The sequence below is a fragment of the Rhinopithecus roxellana genome, chromosome 2 (assembly GCF_007565055.1).
Source record: "Rhinopithecus roxellana isolate Shanxi Qingling chromosome 2, ASM756505v1, whole genome shotgun sequence".
NCBI classification, from domain to species: Eukaryota; Metazoa; Chordata; class Mammalia; order Primates; family Cercopithecidae; genus Rhinopithecus; species Rhinopithecus roxellana.
Window position 1 is genome coordinate 184047287 of NC_044550.1, and position 20709 is coordinate 184067995.

Sequence of the window (20709 nt, forward strand, 5' to 3'; positions counted from 1 at the left end):
ATGTTCTTGAACTCCTGCCCTCAAGTGATCCTCCCACCTTGGCCTCCCAAAGTGCAAGGATTATAGGCATGACCACAACGTCAAGCCTTGACAACCAAATTTCTAACAAAATTTTTTGAAAAATAGATAAAAGGATTATACAAAGTGATTCTACATAAACTTTATTTAGTTTATGTTATATATTTATTTATTCATTCTTTCTTTTAACAAATAATTAGTGAATATCTACCCTGTCCCAGACCCTGACAGATTTTTTTTACTTTTCCTGAAAACGATCCTCCTGTAAATTCCATGCATTTTCAACTACACTCCCTCTTAATGTCCTTCACCAGACATGTGAATTTGTAGAATTATTCTTCCATTGGGACAGATGGTTGCACACTTCCCACTGCATTAAGTTTTGAATGGAAGAGGAAAACCAGCACAATATAGCATAATAGTTTTAGGAGAGTACTGACCAAGCCTCAAAAATGGAGACACATTTCAGCCAATACTGTGTTACTGCATTTTATATTTTCTGAGTTGTTGGTTGAACTTGATGTTAAGAAGAGGCCCCTCCTCATGAAGTCAGAGTTGCCAAGGCCTGCTGGGAGTTACCTAGCCTTGCAGAGCCAAAGCCTTATCTCAAAGGATAAGGTGGAGTTTGCTCTTTTCCCCATTGCAAAATATGAGACTATTAAGTAATCTGTTTATATCATACAGATCCAAAATCCTCGCTGGCTTTTTTAAGAATAAAACATCCATAGGATTTTCTTCTGCTTGGAAAAAGCTACCTGGGACTGACTCTTCCTCTCTCAACCCTCATTCGCCCTCTGTAATTAGCAATTTCCCCCGTCTATGTTTGAAATGAAAAGCGAGTGGTTGCTCCTCTTGGTCAGCACTTCTGGACCATTCTGGTAATGTTAATTTGTCATCCATAGACCAATTCTGTGAAAGCGTGGAAGGGCCTGGGTGGGAGCTGGGGCATTGTGATAAATAAATAAATGTGAATACCTGAAATACTGACATTTTAAAATAAGTTTATCCACAGTAACCACTCTCCTCCAAAAAATGTTAACTTTACAGAACCATGCATAGTACAAGGTAACCAGTGGAAGAGCAGATTTAAAGGCTTCTATTTCTTTTAAAGATTAAAATTGGCACTTGGTTTCATTTTGAAAGAGTATCTCTTTAAGCCATTAACACATGAAGAAAATTATGTGACAATGAGGTTTAGGTCTTTAAATATATGCCACATAGTTCATTATTTAAACAGATGACTCCTCTTCTGACTCACTCCATGCTTAGTGAGTTTTGCAGTTGATGGTTTTCTATTAAGTTTTTAGAATGTGGATTAAGTGTCATGCCACCCACTGAGAGTAAAGTTGAACAAGGTGAACTGAGGGCGTGGTTTGAAGTCTCTCTCCTCAGAACCACAGCATTCAAAGGAACTAAGAGAGAGTATCTGGCTCTTCTTGCCTTCAGGCTGAGCTGAATCCAATCACCCCAAATTAGGGGACCCTAAGCATTTTTAAAGCATGAATATTTTCAAGTAACAAGAACCATCAGACCTTAGTTACTTTAATAATCACTTATTGGGAATACATCTTATTTATGCAGATAACTGTAAAAAACAAAGCTTTATTTTAAGTTGACTTTGCCAAGAATGTTTACAAACATTGTAAACTTCTACGTTTATCCTAGAAGCAAGAGAAATAACTACTTGCATAAAAGGAAATGTAAATAATAATATAAAGGTAAAGTGTTCCAGCTCTTATCTTTTGAATCCTGACCCTTAAAACTGGGGCATTCACCTCTGCCATAAATGTGCCAGGAAGCTACTTTAGAATAGAGATAACAGTTTGCTTTTCTTCAAATACTCTCTTCTCTATGCAATTAAAAATATGAGATGGACTCATATTCTTGGGAAAAAAACATTCCCCTCAAAATATGAATACTTCTTAGAGGTCTTGACATAGGCCATCTGTTTCTTCATTCTCAACCACTGGAAGCATGGATGTGCCATAAAACCCCTGTCCATTTCAACTGTTTTATACTATCACCTAGAGTTACTATAAAATCTAAGACCTCCCACCCCCACCAATAAAGCAAGGTGAAAAAGGGGGAGGGTCAATTGGGAGAACAACAAATTAAAAATGCACAATTTTGTGCATTTCTAATGAACAGTTACTATAATTTCAAGGCTAGTATTGTAAGACAGTCAGCACTGTTGAAAGTTACCCACAAAATAATCCATAAGCAATCTTCCTACAGGACTCAGGACTCAGCAACAGGCAACTAACTATCTGAGCATGTCTTGAAAGAAATGTAGTCAGCTCAAGTGTCAATCAATGTGAAAGACAGTCACTAAAATAGAGGTCTTATAAGAACAGGAAAATACATAAATCCATTCGGGAGCTTTAATCATCACAAAACCAACACATTTCTTGAATTTTACAGATGTGTTTCTACCACCTTCGGTTGTCTTTCTGTTTCTTCTTAAAGACACCTGGCTACAGATTTGTGTGCTACTCATTTATGTTGTTGTCTTAACTTTGTGCTTGAAAATCAAGGGAAATACTTCAGGAAATGCACTTAGTCAAAGTCTTAAGAAACAGTATACAATATCCTATTGCAGTAGAGTACTGTCAATCCTACAGACCTTACAAACTCAAGAAGTGATTTACATCTCTTGTGAACCTAGCTAGAACACTATTCTCAAAGGAAAACACACGCACACAGTATATGTCACTCCCAAGCTTTTTCTACTTCAATTGTCTTAAAACTATAGGCTATTTGCTCAAAGCTACATTATTTCTTATATCCATATGCTAAAACTTTAATACTTATATCCCCTCTTTGACACTGGGACAGTGACAGAGTCCCTAAAATGATGATTTAACATCATGGATTCCAAGAATCTTAAGACAAAAGTTTTACTATTTTGCTTTCACCAGCTTGACATTTTCCCACAGCATGTTGTAAAAATGCAAGGAACCCATAAAACAATATGAAAGAAAATACTGTCGTTTCCGTTTTCCTAAGAAACTTAGGCATCAAATTCGTATTAGTCAGCCTCAAGAGCATAAATGCGGGAAGTTGAGGTGGGGGTGGAGGCGCCAATCCTCTAACACCACATGGGCAGAAGAAACTCACTAAAGAAACATGAGAAACAACATAATGGCCACACTATTCAAACTGTTCCAAGTGGCACAGGAGAATCACTTGCCCCATACCTGGTGTTCAGTCTGCTTGAAGAATCACTCCAGAACATACAATACTGACTCTCTTTTACCCAAGCCCACCACCCTCTGGTTCAAGTTTGGGGCTGGCACTAAATGCTTACCACATGGCACCGGTCAGGCCAGAATCTCCAAAACACAGATGAATTGTCTTTCAGGTGACTTTAAAGGGTGAGATTGATCACATGATTCACCTGCAACTTTCATTTAACTTTGAGTACTGCCTAGAACCCTGATTTTAAAAAAAATCTCACTATAAATATTAATAATAACATATATCTGTGATGCCTTCATATAATTATTTTAATAAATATTAATTCAGCTTTGCCTTCCATCAAATAAATAGCATTATTCCCACTTACTGATAAGTCAGGAGACAGGAAAAGGGAATGCCTGCTGAAAGTATTATAGCACCAGATAAAACATAACTCTTCTTTAGTTTTTAACAGGCACTAGGAAACACCAACAAAAGAGATCCTTGAAGTTTTTTCAAGTAAAAAATGCTTGTCCATCTTTTCCTAACTGAAACTCATCCATGATTACCACTTTTAACATCTTCATCTTAAACCCATTTTTCCTGCAACAATGGTATCATTATCCTTCTGTAATATCTATATCTTTACACTACAAGGTACAAGAAAGAATATTAAAGATGCTGCTGAATAGACTTATATAAATCTAGCAGCTTTCTTGAATTAGTCATTGGAAGGTGGTTAGTATTATCTGGTAAAATGTTTATTTCTGATAAAGAGGCGCAGCTAACATAGGCACTTACTTTAAAATAAGACTTTTTTAAAAACCAGGCAAGACCCATTTTCAATCAGATTCTGATGGTCCAGTGAAGTTCTTAAAATTACTTTCTGTGTTGAAGCAAAATGTAGAGATTGATGAAACTATATAGAAAAGGTTTGGTGTTTCATTTTAAAAATGTAAGATCTATGAAATTCATGAATGTTATTATCTATAGAGACATATGTATGTCAACAGACACTTTCCCAGACCCGTAAAGCTCACCTTCTACTTCTTCTTCATCACACACATGCTTGAGGAAGGAAGCCCCTCTGTCCAGGACAGCTTCATCCTCCATCCTATAGTAATAAAAAAGAAAAAAAGAATGCTCAGACTTCTCCTGGAGCGAGCCACTTGCAGCAGCCCAGCTTCTGGGCAGGTTAACCTGCAAGCTGTTGTTCATGTTAGCAGGGCAGAGTCACTCTTCTTCTGGTGTCTGCTACTGCTTCACGCAGCTCCTCTCATCTGGTGCTCGAGAATATGCCGGTCCCACATAGCTTCAGTTCTAACCTTGAGAGGGCACCCACATAGACAGGTAAGAGAAAATAATCCCAATCCTGTAGGCAGGATGTTGGGGGCTCTCTCCTTTAGGGTTTTAAATTTTTTTTTAAAAAAAGGATGAAAGCAAAAAAAAAAAAAAAAAAAATACCAAGAGAGGAAGTTTGGTGTGTCTGGAGTGCTCGTGATGATCGTTTGTGGAAATCCAGCTTCAGTGCTTAGCTCTTTAAACACCCACTGCATAAAATGTATACCCTCACACACACACACATGCACACCCACCCACACGCAAAAAGCGACAGGGAGTTAGGCTAGTGCACAGTGGGAGCCTAGCTTCCAGCCAGCCTCTTAATACCAGCACAGCCCAGTATTCTCTGTTGAGTGGCAAGCTTTGAGTCACATGTTGGCCTTACGGAAATCTGACATCTGAGGATTATCCAGCAACCCGGCTTCGGCAATACACACAGATACATGCCACCCATTCATTCATTTTCCACATTCTTATCACACATCTTTCTCTATGTATATCTGCCCTGTTAACTCTTCCCTGAAGGGCACAAAGTTCTTCATTTTGCAACCACATTATGCTGTCCTCCTGTCTCCTTACATAATAGGATCTACTCTGCAATTTCAAATGCTAAATAAGACCTCAGAATCCATCCAAGGAATGACAGTGTTTTAAGGGCCTCCCGATGCCAAACATGCTTCTAGTTTATAGAATGAGTTAAGGTTTATTTCCATACTCTGCAGCTCCTTTTCATTGCATTAACTTTGATATACAGAATTCCATGAGCTCTATTTATAGTGAAAGCAGAAAGAAATCCTGAATTGCTCAAATGCTGCTTGTATAGTACCAGTCTAGAAACAAAGAACTTTCTCTGGGGACAGCTGCTCTATGTCATACCGTACATGAGCCCTGCCAGAGAACCAAATGTTCATTCTGTATTCTATTCATCCAATTATATGCTTAGGCATTGAATATTGTAGGTCTGTTTTCCATATTGTCTGTATAACTTATTCTTGTGCTTCAGATATTTGTTATATCTACGCAGATGTGCATTGAATTCATATTTTTGTCCTTACTATTTTAGAAGCAAATCCATCTCACAAAGCAACCATCATAACATAAAGAGTCAGAATTTGGTGTCAGGTAGTCCCCGGTTTAAGAAATCTAGCTCATCACTTAATAGGTGTGCTACCTGGAGCAAAGTTTTTAGCTTTTTTGAGCCTCAGTTTTTCCATCTATAAAACTGGGGTAATAATATCAACCTTGCATTGATTCAACACAATAATATCAACCTTGCACTGAAGGCTTTGAGAGTCGAATTAGGTAACATACAGAAAAGCACACAGTGCAGGACTTAGCACATACTACATGTTTAATTACTGTAAGTTTCCTTCCTTTCTGTTTCCTTCCTTTTCACCCTGGCAATCTATACATCATTTTCCTTCTCTGTACTCAAACTAAAAATAGAAATCTGAATGCAAGCAGGATATGGGTTGGCCATCAAGATTTCAGTGGAAAAGAAAATTCCTTGAAGATTTGAGGTCGGGCATGATCATGGCTCACACCTGTAATCCCGGCACCTGTAATCCCTCGGGAGGCCAAGGGAGGCAGATCACTTGAGGTCAGGAGTTACAGACCAACCTGGCTAACATGGTGAAACCCCATCCCCACTAAAAATACAAAAATTAGCAGGACACAGTGGTACACGCCTATAATCCCAGCTACTCGGGAGACTGAGGCAGGAGAATAACTTGAACCCAGGAAGCAGAGGTTGCAGTGAGCCGAGATCGCGCTACTGCACTCCAGCCTGGGCAAAAGAGTGAGACTCCATCTCAAAAAAAAAAAAAAAAAAAAAAAAAAAAAAAAAAGACTTAAGAAGTCAAGTCATTTATCAACTTCTCTAAGCCTCTGGTTCCCATGAAAATTAAATGATATAGTATATTCACTGATTCAGCAAATATTTATTTAGTGCCTGCTATGTTCCTCATACTCTTCAGAGAGAGGGAAATATATCTGTGAATCAGAGAGACAAAGTTCCCAAGCAATTAATAGTGAATAGATGAACAAGGTAATCTCAGATAGCATTAAGTACTTTGTGGAAAATAAAATGAGGCAGGGACTGCTTGGCATAGGGTGGTTCACATGAGGCTTCTGGATGACAACTGAGCAGAGACAAAAATGACAGGAAGGAATCAGTACTGTGAATATTTGCAGGTAATGTGTTCCAAGCAAAGGGAACAGCAAGTGCAAAGGCTTTAAGGTGAAGACAAGTTTAGGATGTTCCAGGAACAGAAACAAAGTTAGTACAGCTGGACAGGGCCTGAAGGTCAACTTTAGGAGATGATACTGATTGGGGCCACAGTATCCAGGGTAAGGAGTCAGAATTTTAGGTGTTATGAGAGCCACAGAAGAGTTTTAAAATTGAGAGTGACTTGACTGTTTTTCATTTTTAAAAGATCACCCTGAAAATGGACAGTAAGGGGACAAGAGAAATTAAGAAATTATCGCAGGAGCCAGGGGAAGGCTATGGGAGAAACAAATTATTGGGGAACAAATCAAGAGTTCTATTTAGCCACTTTAAGAATAAGATGCTTATTACACATGAAAAAGGAGCCATTGGGCATACAAGTAGATGTCTGAGTCTGGAGCTCAGAGGCTCAGGATTAGAGATAAAAATTAGGAAATCAATGAATAAAGCTGGTACCTGAAGCTATTACTAGATGAGATCATCCAGGAAGAAAATGTAAAAATCAAGGAGTGGACCCAAGACCAAGTGTTGAGGCATGCCGACATTTACAAGCAGAGCAGAGGAACAAAAACAGTCAATGAGGTAAGAGGAAATCCAGGCAAGAGTGATGTCAAGGAAGTGACAAAAGGAGGAGAGCACTGCTACCGAGTGGCTGAGAAAGATGGAAAGAGAGGTGTAAAAAGCACTTTAGTCATGATCACCAATATCTTCTGATTGCCAAATATAATTTTTACATACCACACACAGTAGCAGACACAGAGGAGGCATTCAATAGTTCTCTTTTCTTTTCTCTTTCCTGCATTCATTCATTCAGTCAATATTTACTGGATACTACTACTATGCTCCAGGCACAAGCCAAGGCACTAGAGTTACAGTGAGCAAGACAAACAAGGTGCCTAACGCAATCACATCCACCTTCTCAAAGATTACCCTTAGCAATCCAGGCAAGTAAGTTCAAAAGGCAAGAACCCATCCATTATACATTTGTAGACACAGATAAGGATGACAGTTTAATGAGGAAATTTTCTTAAAAGACCTCAGAAGCACAACAAAATCCTGAAGCCCTGTGCTACTGCACGTACATTAATAGTGCCAGCTCCCCTTTAGAAAACAGAGTGGTTTAGCTCACATTAACCCTTTCCAGTCCTATCAGAACTAACCCTTTCCAGCCTATAGAGTCCAACACAATTTCATGCGGAACATCATTTCTGCACCTCACTATAAATCAAACTGATCCTAAAGTCTTTTGTTGTCTTTTTTCAAATTTCCTAACTAAAATGTTTAGCCTTTGTGCCTAAGCCATTCCCAAAATTGCATGCAACAACCAAAGAAGTAAAAGAAGAAAAGCTGACACAGTTGCTCAGCCTGCTTTGAGTGGGAGGACTGCTTGAGGCCAGGAGTTCCAGACCAGTCTGCGCAACATAGCAAGATCCATCTCTGAAATTTTTTTTCAAATTAGCTAGGCGCAGTGTTGCGCACCTGTAGTCCCAGACACTTGGGAGACTGAGGTGGGAGGACTGCTTGAGCCCAGAAGTTCAAGGCTTCAGTGAGCTATGAGTAGGTCACTGCATTCCAGCCTGGGTAATGCAGTGAATTCCCATCTCTAAAAGAAAAAAGAGAAACAGAAAGAAAGAGAAAATGAAAAGCAGCAACAACTGGAGGGGATAAGAGAATAGTTCAGAAAAACCCCCTTCCTAGGCTAAGAAAACCATCCAGCCTAACTGAGGCACTGTCACTATGTTCCATCTGAGTTAGAGAGTGAGAATAATGATTGGTGCATTCCTTGGCTCTTTGATGCATATTTCACATTCCCTCCAAGACTATACATAGCAAGTAATTAGAAACTTCGTTCTTTCTGACAGACAATGCAGAGCATCTCAAAGCAGCCTCTTCCCTGCAGGAAGAAAAAAGGCATGAGTGAAGCAAACGGAAAATATAAAACCTGCACACCCACAGCGGCCTTTCCCCACAGCCGCCCTCAGTCCTCCTTAGAAGTAAGTCCAGCCTGGTGCACCTAGCCTTCTGCACAAAATACAGGAATTCAGCACCTTTTCTTCATCTTCACACTACAGATGTCAATTATTTGGGCTTGTGTCCCTCTCCACCGCAAATCCTCTCAGCAGTTGCTTGCTATTATTAGTAAGACAGAGATATATTTTAAAATAACCATCTGACCCAACTAGTTCCTCTTTCTATCAATAGGAAGAAATTAACTTATCCAGTCCTTAATCAGGCCCTCAAACCCATTCTTAAAAGTTCCTTTCACACACCCTGCATTCGCTGAAAACAAAGAAGGGAAGAGCATGCTTCTAAAAAGCTCCTGGGTTGCTCACATCACCAGCATGAGGCAAAGTTCAGAATAGATTTGGAAGCTTCTCACCAGCATCACGGGGATAAGGGTCACACCAGACAGTATAAAATCCACTCAGGGCCAATAATGCCTTCCCCCAGCCAGGCCTCTGACTGTACAAGTTCTACCCTTTCTACGGAAGTCCACACCCAAAGCAAGGTTTTTCTTATTCTCCGTTATTCTGGGACACCAAAATGATTTAACTGTAACACGTCAAATCTACTGCCAAATGGACCGGCTTTTACCAGCCGGTCCTAATCACTGAGCAGGCTCGTAAGGGTGACTTAAGCCCAGCATGAGAAACATTTGTGCAAAACTGTCAGCCATTGGGTCTTGAGCACCCATCTACATTCCACCCCTCTAAGTTCCCACCCCCAGAGCCCATGCCAACTGCCAACGTGCTCACCAGCTAGTCCACACAGTGCAAGCAGCTGCCACTCAGCCAGTCAGCACGTGGCAGACCGCCAGCACACAAGTTTCAGAATGCAAGCCTGCCCTGTCACAGTGCTGCTAAAGGTTGAAGGTCTTCAAGTGTGCTAGCCTTTAGATTCGCCTCACTTGCCCTCCCACCTCCCTTCTCCCATCCCTCCCCTGTTACGCCTCCTGCTGTAGCATTTCACTTGTCTCTATAGTAACAGCATCTGGTTTCAGGGTTAAAACTTTATACAGCACATTTCTCCTCCTAGCCTAAGCTTTTGCCAAAGGATGCAGTAGCAAAAAGCCTGCTGCTTTACCGTGGAGCCACCTGTTTCCCTGCCACCCCAGGATTGCAGCTACTTTGTAAACTGTAGGATGAAAGTGACTACAGTACTGAGCCCAGGGGAGGCGAAACAGAGCCTCCAACCCTGGCACACTGGCTGGTGTGTAGAGGATCCACTCCGGGGCTTGTATACCCAATCCCAGAGCTAGCCCACTCTCTTCCACAGCCTGCTCTGCACTTAATGATGCTGCACATGGATCAAGTTCATAGCAGGGCTTTTTGATTGCATCCCAAAAGGCACCGGGGATGGCACCCTAGAGAGTAGCAGGGCACCAGTGTTTAACATGCCCATACCAGAGTTTCATATCACTGTTTCTCTCCATGCGTACAGCATAAAGTTTATTAGCTAATCTTGTATTTCAACTCATCCCACTTTATCCTCACCAGCTTGGTCTGTTTACAACATCCGGTGAACCCCATAATCTCTCACTTCACACAGCTTTCCCATGCATAGCCAATGTTTAAACAGTTCTTTACACACATGCCCACACACACACCAAAGTGACGCACACAGGGGAGTGATAAATGCTAGCAAGTGAAGAGTTTTATTATTAGCCATTTTTGTCATGAAAACTAAGTGTATACAAAGGCCTTTACTTGAGGACTACAGTCTCAGAGTTCAAAAGCAGGCTGTCCCTGTTACTTGGCTAATCTTGGATCAGATGAAAGATAAAAATCAGCATTTCACAGGTCTTTTTCAGGAGCTATACAGAATATAACAATCAGTACCGACATCTAAAATTATACACTGATACACCCATTTCTGAGTTCTATTCCCTATTCAAATCATGTTTAAGAAGTGGGGGACTACTTCCATTATAAACCATTTGCAAACGAGATTTTTTTTTCATGATTCTAAACTTCACAGCATTTTATTGGTGCTTTTGTTGCTTTGTAAAATCTGCCATGCACATTTTCAACATACAGATGATGAACAAGACACAATTCTCTAAGCCACAGGCAACAGGGAAGAGCAATCTCAGTGGCTGCAAAGTGCACTGCCATCTTTTGGCAACATGTGTTCACTACAGGGAACCGAAGGGCAAGAAAAAGCTGCAACCATTCCCTTTAAAACTTCACAGGGGCTCTAAGAAGGCCTTTCATTCCCACAGGAAGTAAGACAGAACACAGTTGCTGACTTAACTGTGCAGACAGCTGGAGCTCTGGACATCCACACTGGGTGAAAGGGACACCGGTGCAGCAAAACTCACAAGCATGACTGATTGCAGTGATGACTCCCAGAGATCAGCCGGCAACAAAGCGAAGTCAGTCTCCTTCCCAGAGCACCCTAATCAGCCTGGAAATTTACACGGGCCCAGGGCCAGAGGGAAATAGGTGAGAGCCCCACACAAAATCAGACTGAGAACTGGATAAAAGGTGAAAATGCAACCCAGAGCAGGATCACGCCAAATCCAATTCTGGATTTATGAACTGTATTAAAAGTTCATTTGTACTCCTGGGCACTTATCCCAGAGAAATAAAAACTTACGTTCACCCAAAAACCTGTACATGAATGTTCACAGCAGCTTTAAGTATAGTAGAAAACTCCAGAATTAATCCACATGTCTTTCAACAGGAGAGTGGTTAAACTATGGTACATCCATACCATGGAATACTGCTTAGCAAGAAACATGAACAAACTATTGATAAACACAACAATTTGGATGAATCTCCAGAAGCTTATGCTGAGTGAGAAAAGCTCATCCGAAAAGGTTACAAACTATATTATACAATTTATATGGAGTGACAAAATTTTAGAAATGAAGGACAGATTTCGAAGGACAGATTTCGAAGGACAGATTCATGTTTGCCAGGGGTTAAAGATGGAGGTATTTGTTGTTAACAAGGGCAACACGAGGGACCCCTGTGGTTGGCTCTATTCAGTATCTTATCTGTGGATCAACACAGGTGATAAAATTGTATAGAACTTAATACAGACAGAGAAGAGAGAGAGAAAGTCGTACACGTAAAACAGGAAATGTGAATAAAGTTTGGTGAATTGTATCACTGCCAATAACCTGGTTATGATATTATACTACCGTTTTGTAAAATGTTAACCTTGGGAAAAACTGGCAAACTGGAGCTTTTCTGCACTAGTAACCTCTCTGTATAATTTCTCAAATATGCATTTGAATCTACAATTATCTCAATAAAATTTTCAATTTAAAAAAGCTCATTTGTAACTCTGTTTTTTAATTTCCCCTAGAAGCATTATTCTACACGGTGGTCAGGTCCACCAACACAGATGCAGAATCAGGCAAAACTGAATACAAAATCCCAAATGCACACTTTGCTAAGTGTGTAAGCTTAGAAAGTTAACTAGCCTCTCTCACTTCACTGTCTTTTAAAATGGGCTTATACCACTTCAGAAGTTAGTTTAGGGAATTAAATAATTTCCTAAATAAATACAACCAGTTTTAGTTAAATAAAATATAAAGTTCATAGGGCCCAGAGAATAGAGTATTAATACTCCTACAGACCCAGAGGTCATGATTCTGTCTCATGAGCAAAGGCACGGGATTTTTGACTAAGGAGACTACAGATAAACTGTTCCTCAAACTACTAGGATCAAACTCTCCCTTTCCATCTTCTCCATGCTAGGATTAGGTCTCCTAAACTCTGTCTTCAGATTGTTGATTGATTTCTGAAAGGCTGGAGCAGGCTCAGTAACAAAGGACAAAAAAATAACTGATAGGAGGACGGAGACAGAGACTCTGGGGTGAGAAAAGGTTCGGAGGCCAGGAGAGGTGACCGATAAAGAGAGAAAGCGCTTGTGGGGAGGGTACGAAGTGCTGAAAGGAGGACTTCGTTCATGACTCCTCAGGACATTCCCTGACTTAGCCTGCACTCACACTCACATGCTCCTTAATATTTTTAATGGACTATCTCATGTGCTTCCACAAAGACCCTGTGCTGCTTCTGACCAGAGTTCCGTTGTAGAATAGTCTCCTTCCCATGTCAGAAACAAAGTACTTTGTCCTTCCAACATTTTCTCAGAGGTTTTACTGTTACGGACAAGAAAAAGAAGCTCCCTTCTAAACTCTTTTAGCTTTCAATCACCCGTCTTCAAGGCTTCTTGTGTGAAAATCACAAAGGTCCTAAGACAGGAATCAGGCCAGATGAAATGGCTGGGCCCCTCCATATGAGACACCAGCACAGAGGACGGCGACCGGCATGTTCGTCCTCTGTCCCCTCCTCCATACCACCATCAGCTCTTCAACCAAGAGCCAGACCCAAACCAGCAGCAGAGTAAGGAAAGAAGAGCAAAGGGAGGAAGGGATGATACCCCACAGGGCAGTCACAGGAAAGGGAGTATCTATAGCTGAAAACCCACCCTGCAAGGCAGCTTTTAGTCAAGGGATGCCCCAACATGCTCAGGTTTGACGTGAGTGTAGGATGGCAGGATTCCCATCTGCCTTCTCACCAGTGCTTTTTCACTGGCCTCCCTGGATCTGAACTCATTCCCCTCTAATGCATCCATTTATAAAACGCACTTTGGTATCTCTCCTTTTAAAGAGCCTTCAGTGGTTCTTCATTACATGGAAGAGAAATCCAACTTGCTTAACACGAAACGTAAGCTCAGGTCCTACCATCCCCACGCCATACACCCTGAACCATCCGCCACACCTTCGTGTACATGCTATTTCCTCTAATTAAAATATCATCTTAGTTAACCCATTCTTCAAAACCCAACTTAAGATCCAACCTCTCCAGAAGCCTCTCTACATTCTCAGACATACCCTTCCCTGAGCAGAGCTATGCTCCTTCCTCTGTTCTCCATTGGCTTCCTGAATGTGCCTGCTTCCCACATAGCACGTTACAACACATTGTCATTATAACTTATCATCACTCAACTGTACTTAAGCATGTCATGGCTCTTGTCCCCACCACATCATGAGCTCTTTCAGAGCAAATATTGTCTTTCTAAAGTTTTTCTACCTCTAGTGTCAAACATAGTCACTATACATAGTTAGTAGACTACTTGTAGTGTAGTTAGTAACTATGTGTGGTGACTATGAATCAATCAATTAATCAATTGATTCACTATGAATCAATCGATTAATCAGTCAATCAACCAGTTAGAAATAGGCACAGTGAAGGCACATACATGTTTAGTATTAAGTGGATCTCTAAGTCTAAAGGCCCTGAATGTGTATTTCAAACAACATAAACCCCATAAACAAGCAAATTTCCAATGACTTAGCCTGTTATTCAATAGGAGAAACAGTGATGTGTTCCAAAGAAAGGGGGGAAAATGGCTATGCTATACTCCCTGAAGAGTGTTATGTTTATGGTTGAATTAAGGGATTTTTCAAGGATATTTTTAACTATATAATTTTCTCTTTATAGATTAACATTAGAATTTAACCCTCCACACAGACTATACCAATACTCTCACATGTAGAGGCCAAATTAAATTCAAATGGGAATTTCCCTTGTCTGCTAAAAAAAAAAAAAAAAAAGTAAGAGGTACCTGGACCTGCCACATATTTGGTTCTAAATAAAAATTTGTTTCATGAACAGAAGAATGAATGAACTTAAAAATAAATCACACCATACACTACTTTAAATACCCAGAAGCAAAGCCTGATACAGTGGCATATGCCTAAAATCCCAGCTACTAGGAAGGCTGAGGTGGGAAGACTGCTTGAGCCCAGGAGCTTTGAGGCTGTAGTGCGTCACAATCATGCCTGTGAATATCCACTGCACTCTAGCCTCGGCAACATAGTGAGATCTATTTCTAAAAAAAATAATAAATGCTCAGAAGCAGCATGAAAGTTATAAGAGAGTTCAATTTTGCTCATCAGGCCTGCAACTGGACAAATAAAACTCTGTAATGTGTTTAGGTAAATCTATAAAGAAGCTGGATGGCAGTTACCTGCAAATAAAACTGGGATTCAAAATGTCAATATAAACTTTAAGCTCTAGAAATTTTAGCTTAGGTTTACATTTATACACAGTCAATGATAAATTATTTGTAGTAATTAGTATGGCAATAGCACGGATAACTAAAATCCTCAGTTAATTCATATCCATTGTAGTCTGTGACTTTTGCACATTTACTGTGGATTTCACAGTGATCTCAGATCAGACGCAGATTGGCAGGCAGATGGGGACTCAAGAGCAGGAGTTTTTTCCAGGACACAGGGCTGGGAGTCAGCTCCATGGCACCTGATCAGGCACAGTCCCTGACCTACCCACCTCTGACACACAGAACTGACACTGAAGAAGATGCCTTCTGAAATGGGTTTAGGCAAACCTTCCTACCTCTACCCAATGTGGCAACCACAGTGTTCACATCTCCCATCCTGAACTACCACCTGGCTGGCAGGGATGAGGCTCCTGAAATTTTATTAAGTTCTTGCTACATGTCAGTCAGTGTGCTAAGCAACATACATGCATAATTTCCTTCTGGATGCCATCTTATTTTATCTGACTCAGTAACAGGGCAGAACTGAAGGTTCTAGCTAAAGGATGTCAATACCTATAACAATGTAGGAACTGAGATTAGGGACTTTCATTATCTATTAATTTTTTTTTTTTTTTTTTTTTTTTTTTTGAAACAGAGTCTTGCTCTGTTGCTCAGGCTGTAGTGCAGTGCAATCTCAGCTCACTGCAACCTCCATCTCCCGGGTTCAAGCAATTCTCCTGCCTCAGACTCCCAAGTAGCTGGGATTATAGGCACGCACCACCACGCTCAGCTAACTTTTGCATTTTTAGTAGAGATGGGGTTTCACCATGTTGGCCAGGCTAGTCTCCAACTCCTGACCTCAGGTGATCCACCCACCTAGGCTTCCCAAAGTGCTGGGGTTACAGGGGTGAGCCATCGCACCCAGCGCATTATCTATTAATTTTTTAAGTCACATTTTAAATACGTACTGCTTGCCAACTACTAAGCTGAATACTTTGTGATGATGATTTGATTCAATCTTCATAACAATGCCATGAGGTAGGGACTCTTCACACACCCACTTTAAAGTCCTAATTTTGAAGATAAATAATTTGCCCAAAATCATACAGTACATGTGATAAGAAGACCAGGCATGCAGACTAATTGAGCAGTCCACAATTTTAACCACTCTACTATACTCTTTCATAATTAACTAATCAATGCCCACCAAGGATTATCTTCAAGAATATTTTTCATAATGCTGAACTTACATATATTCCTTCTTATAATTTCAAATTACATCACTTACCTCTTTCTCTACTTCGGTGTGCCTACTGGCCAAATATTAGAACATCCTGTAACAATTCCCCCCAAATTAATATCTTTATTTTTATTTAGCAAACTACTACTTAGGTAGTGCTTACTATGTCCTAGTTACTATTGTAATTGCTTTACAGATATTATTAACTCATTTAATACAACAATCCAATGAGGTTTGCACTGTTTTTATCACCATCATCTCTGAAACACAGACAGATTAAGTCACATGCCCAAAAAAATCACACGGCTATAACTGTTGATGTCAGGATTCAAACCCAGGAGGACTGGCTCCAAAATCTGTTCTCTTACCCATTCAATGTCAAGCTGCCTCTTTTTAGCCAATTTGACTGATCTGTTAAAACTCTCCAAATATCTTGGGGAGTCTTGAACCCTGGCAGTTGAGGAACAAGAGCGGGAGGAGGAAGTCAGGACCAAGACCTACAGTGGGTCAGTGTTCGCAGGACCAGGTTGTGGATGAGATGGGGCTGTGAGGATTCAGGCTCTTGGGAAGGGACTAAGAGGATCAGGGTCAGAGAAAAAGCGGCTGTGGGGACCCGGGCTCCAGACAGGACTTAGGGAACGGGGATGGATTGGAGTTCTCCAGTATCTGAGGAAAGTCGGTCTGGGAGGAACAGGATTGTGAGGACCCGCGCTCCTAAGAGGAGAGGACTGGAAAGGAATGAGGTATGAAGACACGGGCTCCGGAGAGGTAAAAGCGGAGCAGTGAGGACCCGGGCTCCTAAGTGGCAGAAGAGGGACAGTGAAGACCCGGGCTCCTAAGGATTCAGAAATAGGACCACGAACACTCAGGTTCCTGAGGGGCAGAATCAGACTGAGAAAACCTGAGTTTTGGAAGGGAACAGAAGCGGGCAGTGAAGACGGGCTTCTGTGGGAATGGGATCTGGGCTTTGAGAATCCAAGTTCCTGAGTCTCGGAACAGGGCTGTGAAGACCCGAGCTCCTAAAAGCGTTGGATCTAAGGGACCACGGATGTGAGATCACCCTACCAAGAAAAGGGAAAGGGCGGCCTGCTTGGCTTTGGGCAGGCTTTTCTTGTGTCGGATACTCAATCTAGGAGGCCCACATGCAAGCATCTTTATCTTCTGCTTTATTCTTGGGAATCAGATGTAAAGTTAAAAATAGTTTGAACTCAGTTATATACTTAAGTTCTTTAAATCCCATTCCACTCAACCCTGATTGAGCACAGAGCTCAGCATCTCAAATAAAAGAATGCCAGTGCAAAACAAAAACAAAAATAAAAACTCCAGGAACCTGGGATCACAAATATTAGACCTTTAGTGAAAGAGTAGAAACACTCAATAATTAAAGAGTATACAGACCCTTGACATTCATGAACATCCCCTCCTCAGGCCCATTTTGCAAATTCCCCAATTCACAAGTACCATACAGCATCTAATTTCCATTTGCCAGCTCAGCCTGGGCTCACCACTTGGCCACATGTTTCTCCACCAAAGCACAAACCTACTACATGGTATAAACTTCTAGGGCTGTTAGCAAATAGTTGAAATCACAATTGTTAAATTCACACATGCCAAGGAACTACTGTATCAAAAGCCAGAAGAGTGCATCACTCACCACGTGGGCTGCACTACTAAGCAGAAAAACAACTTTTATCTCATAAACTTTATGAGCACAGTTCACTATTACAAGAACATTGAAGACATTTCTCTAGTCTGTGTTCCCTTATTAAAATGTCTCTTTCCACAATGCTGTTCAAAGTTTATCCTTCATTTTTCCCAAGAAATCTCTCAGTGTACACTTGTGATCTAATTTTCCAAAGTTTAACTCATTTACTCATTCATTTATTCAATTTATTGAGTGTCTGCTATGACCAGGCATTATTCTAGGCACTAAGGATAAATCCATGGTGGGAAATAGACAATACACAAAATTTAAAAATCAACTGCACAATGTGTTAAAAGTTGATACTGCAATGGAAAAATGTAAGCAAGGAAGAGATTTAGGGAATGCTGGTTAAACTGCAGAGTAGTGCAGTTTTAAATAGGTAGTTAAGAAAGGCCTCAACGAGTGATAGTTGAGCAAAGATTGAAAAGGGTAAGATAGTGAGACTTGCCGTTATGTTGAGAGAACAGCAAATGCAAAGGCCTTGAGGCAGGAAATAGCCTGGAAGATTACTGGAATATCAAGGAGGCCAGTAGCTGGTGCAGAGTAAGCCAGGAGGGGTGGAGATAAAATCAGAGAGATGAAGGTAAAGGAGAGGCAGGCTGCTTTGGGTTTGGGAGGCCACTGTATGAAGGGCTTTGGTGTTTACTCTGAACAACTAGAAAGCCACTGGAGGGTCTAAGCAATAGAGTGATACTTCCTCAAGTTTATAGTCTTTACCTAAGTCTTTGTCATTATATAAACATTTCCATTAAGGTGCTTCATGAAACCTATTTAGAAGGTCTTTCTGGGGCCACAGCAAGTGTAGCACAGAGGTTACAGGCGGGGTCTGCTGGGTCAGAATCCTACATCACCATGTCAGAACTTGACCCAATGCTCTGCAGATCCAAAAGTGAAATGACACACCTTAGGAGACGTCATCCTGAGGGTTCAGAGCCTTGACATTGACTTCTGCCTTGTGAAGGTGCTGAGCAGTGTTTCAGTGCTCATGACAAAGGCCAATCTGCATTAACTTGTTAATAAAATCTTTATCAACTTCTGCCAAACTAGCTCCAAAGTTCATGACTCAAGTTGTTGCCACTTGAATCCTCGCCTACCTAAATCTGCCCCAGGGATGGCAACACATAGTGTTAGAATATGCCAAAGCAGATGATTAATATGTGGATATCATGAGAAGAGCATACAGCTTATTGTTGGTGTTTTTTTTAACACCCATAATTCAAATTGACACCTTAAATAATAAAGGAATACATTTAAAGTTGGTTTAAACTATGAGTTTTCTGATTCTACGGTTACATCGACTGCACTTTGGGGGAAAACGCCCTGAGCTTGGCATCCTTTTGCCATAGAATGATATCCCGTGTTTGGTTCTAGCCGCTTGTGTGTACAGACAGGAGTGGTCCACATTGTGAAAGGATGTTACAACCCAATTTAAAAACAGTCTCCTTCATAGTGGAAAGCAGTAAGGTGATTCTCAAAGAGTTAAAAGCAGAACTATCTACCATTCAACCCAGCAATCCCATTACTGGGTATATACCCAGAGGAATATAAATCATTCTACCATAAAGACACATGCACATGAATGTTCACTGCAGCACTATTCACAAGAGCAAAGACATGGAATCAACCTAAATGCCCATTAATGACAGACTGGATAAAGAAAATGTGGTATCAATATACCATGGAATGCTATGCAGCCATTAAAAAGAACAAGATCATGTCTTTTGCAGGAACACAGATGCAGCTGGAGGCTATTATCCTCAGCAAATTAATGCAGGAACAGAAAAACAAATACTGCATGTTCTCACTTTTAAGTGGGAGCTAAATGATAAGAACTTACCAACACAAAGAAGGAAACAACAGACACTGGGGTCTACTTTAGCGGGGAGGGTGGAAGGAGGGAGAGGAACAGAAAAGATAACTATTGGGTACTGGGCTTAATACATGGGTGATGAAATAATACATGCAACAAACTCCCACGACATGCGTTTACCTATGTAACAAACCTTCACGTGTACCCCCAAACCTAAAATAAAAGTTAAAAAAATGAAAAAATAAAATAAAAACATTCTCCTTAACTCAGAGAGAAAAAAGGACACCCATAAGACATAACTATCTAATGTGACACCTGAGTTGAGATACTAATTCAAACAAATCAACCATCTAACAAACTATTTTGAGATAAGGAAGCTTGCAAGTTAACTGGGTATTAGCTGGTACTAAGGAATTATTATTAATTGTATTAGGTATGATAATGGTGGTGAGGTTACATATATTTTTAATGTCTTTACAGGCATACGTCAGAGACGTTGCAGGTTCGGTTCCACTCCACCACAATGAAACAAATATCACAATAAAGCGAGTCACATGAAATTTCTGTTTCCCAATGCATATAAAAGTTATTATTATTATTATTATTTTTTTTTTTTTTTTTTTTTTTTTTTTGAGATGGAGTCTCTCTCTGTCGCCCAAGCTGAAATGCAGTGGTGCGATCTCGGCTCACTGCAAGCTCCACCTCCTGGGTTCACGCCATTCTCCTGCCTCAGCCTTCTGAGTAGCTGGGACTACAGGTGCCCACCACCATGCCCGGCTAATTTTTTTGTATTTTTAATAGAGACGGCGTTTCACCGTGTTAGCCAGGATGGTCTCAGTCTCCTGACCTCGTGATCCACCCGCCTCAGCCTTCCAAAGTGCTGGGATTACAGGCATGAGCCACTGCGCCCGGCCTTTAAGTTATGTTTATACTACACTGTTGTCTATTGTGTGCAATAGCATTATGTCTAAAAAATGCACATATCTTAATTTTAAAATTCTGTATTGCTAAAAAATGCTAACAACCACCAGAGCTTTCACCAAGTTGTAATCTTTTTGCTGGTGGAAGGTCTGGCCTCAATTCTGATAGACAATAAAGTTTGCCTCATCAATTGATTCTTCCTTTCACCAAGTATTTCTCTGTTGTATGCACTGCTGTTGAATAGCATT

At 40.7% G+C, this 20709-nt stretch overlaps 1 protein-coding gene across 1 annotated transcript in view; it reads right to left on the minus strand.

Annotated features, from left to right (window-relative positions):
- Positions 1–20709, minus strand: part of SLC4A4 (solute carrier family 4 member 4) — a 400518-nt gene that overhangs the window by 341595 nt on the left and 38214 nt on the right. The window contains exon 2 of the mRNA XM_010384086.2: positions 4236–4309. Coding sequence (XP_010382388.1) covers positions 4236–4308 — 73 coding nt within the window. The 5' untranslated portion in view covers position 4309. The remainder of the gene's footprint in view (positions 1–4235; positions 4310–20709) is intronic.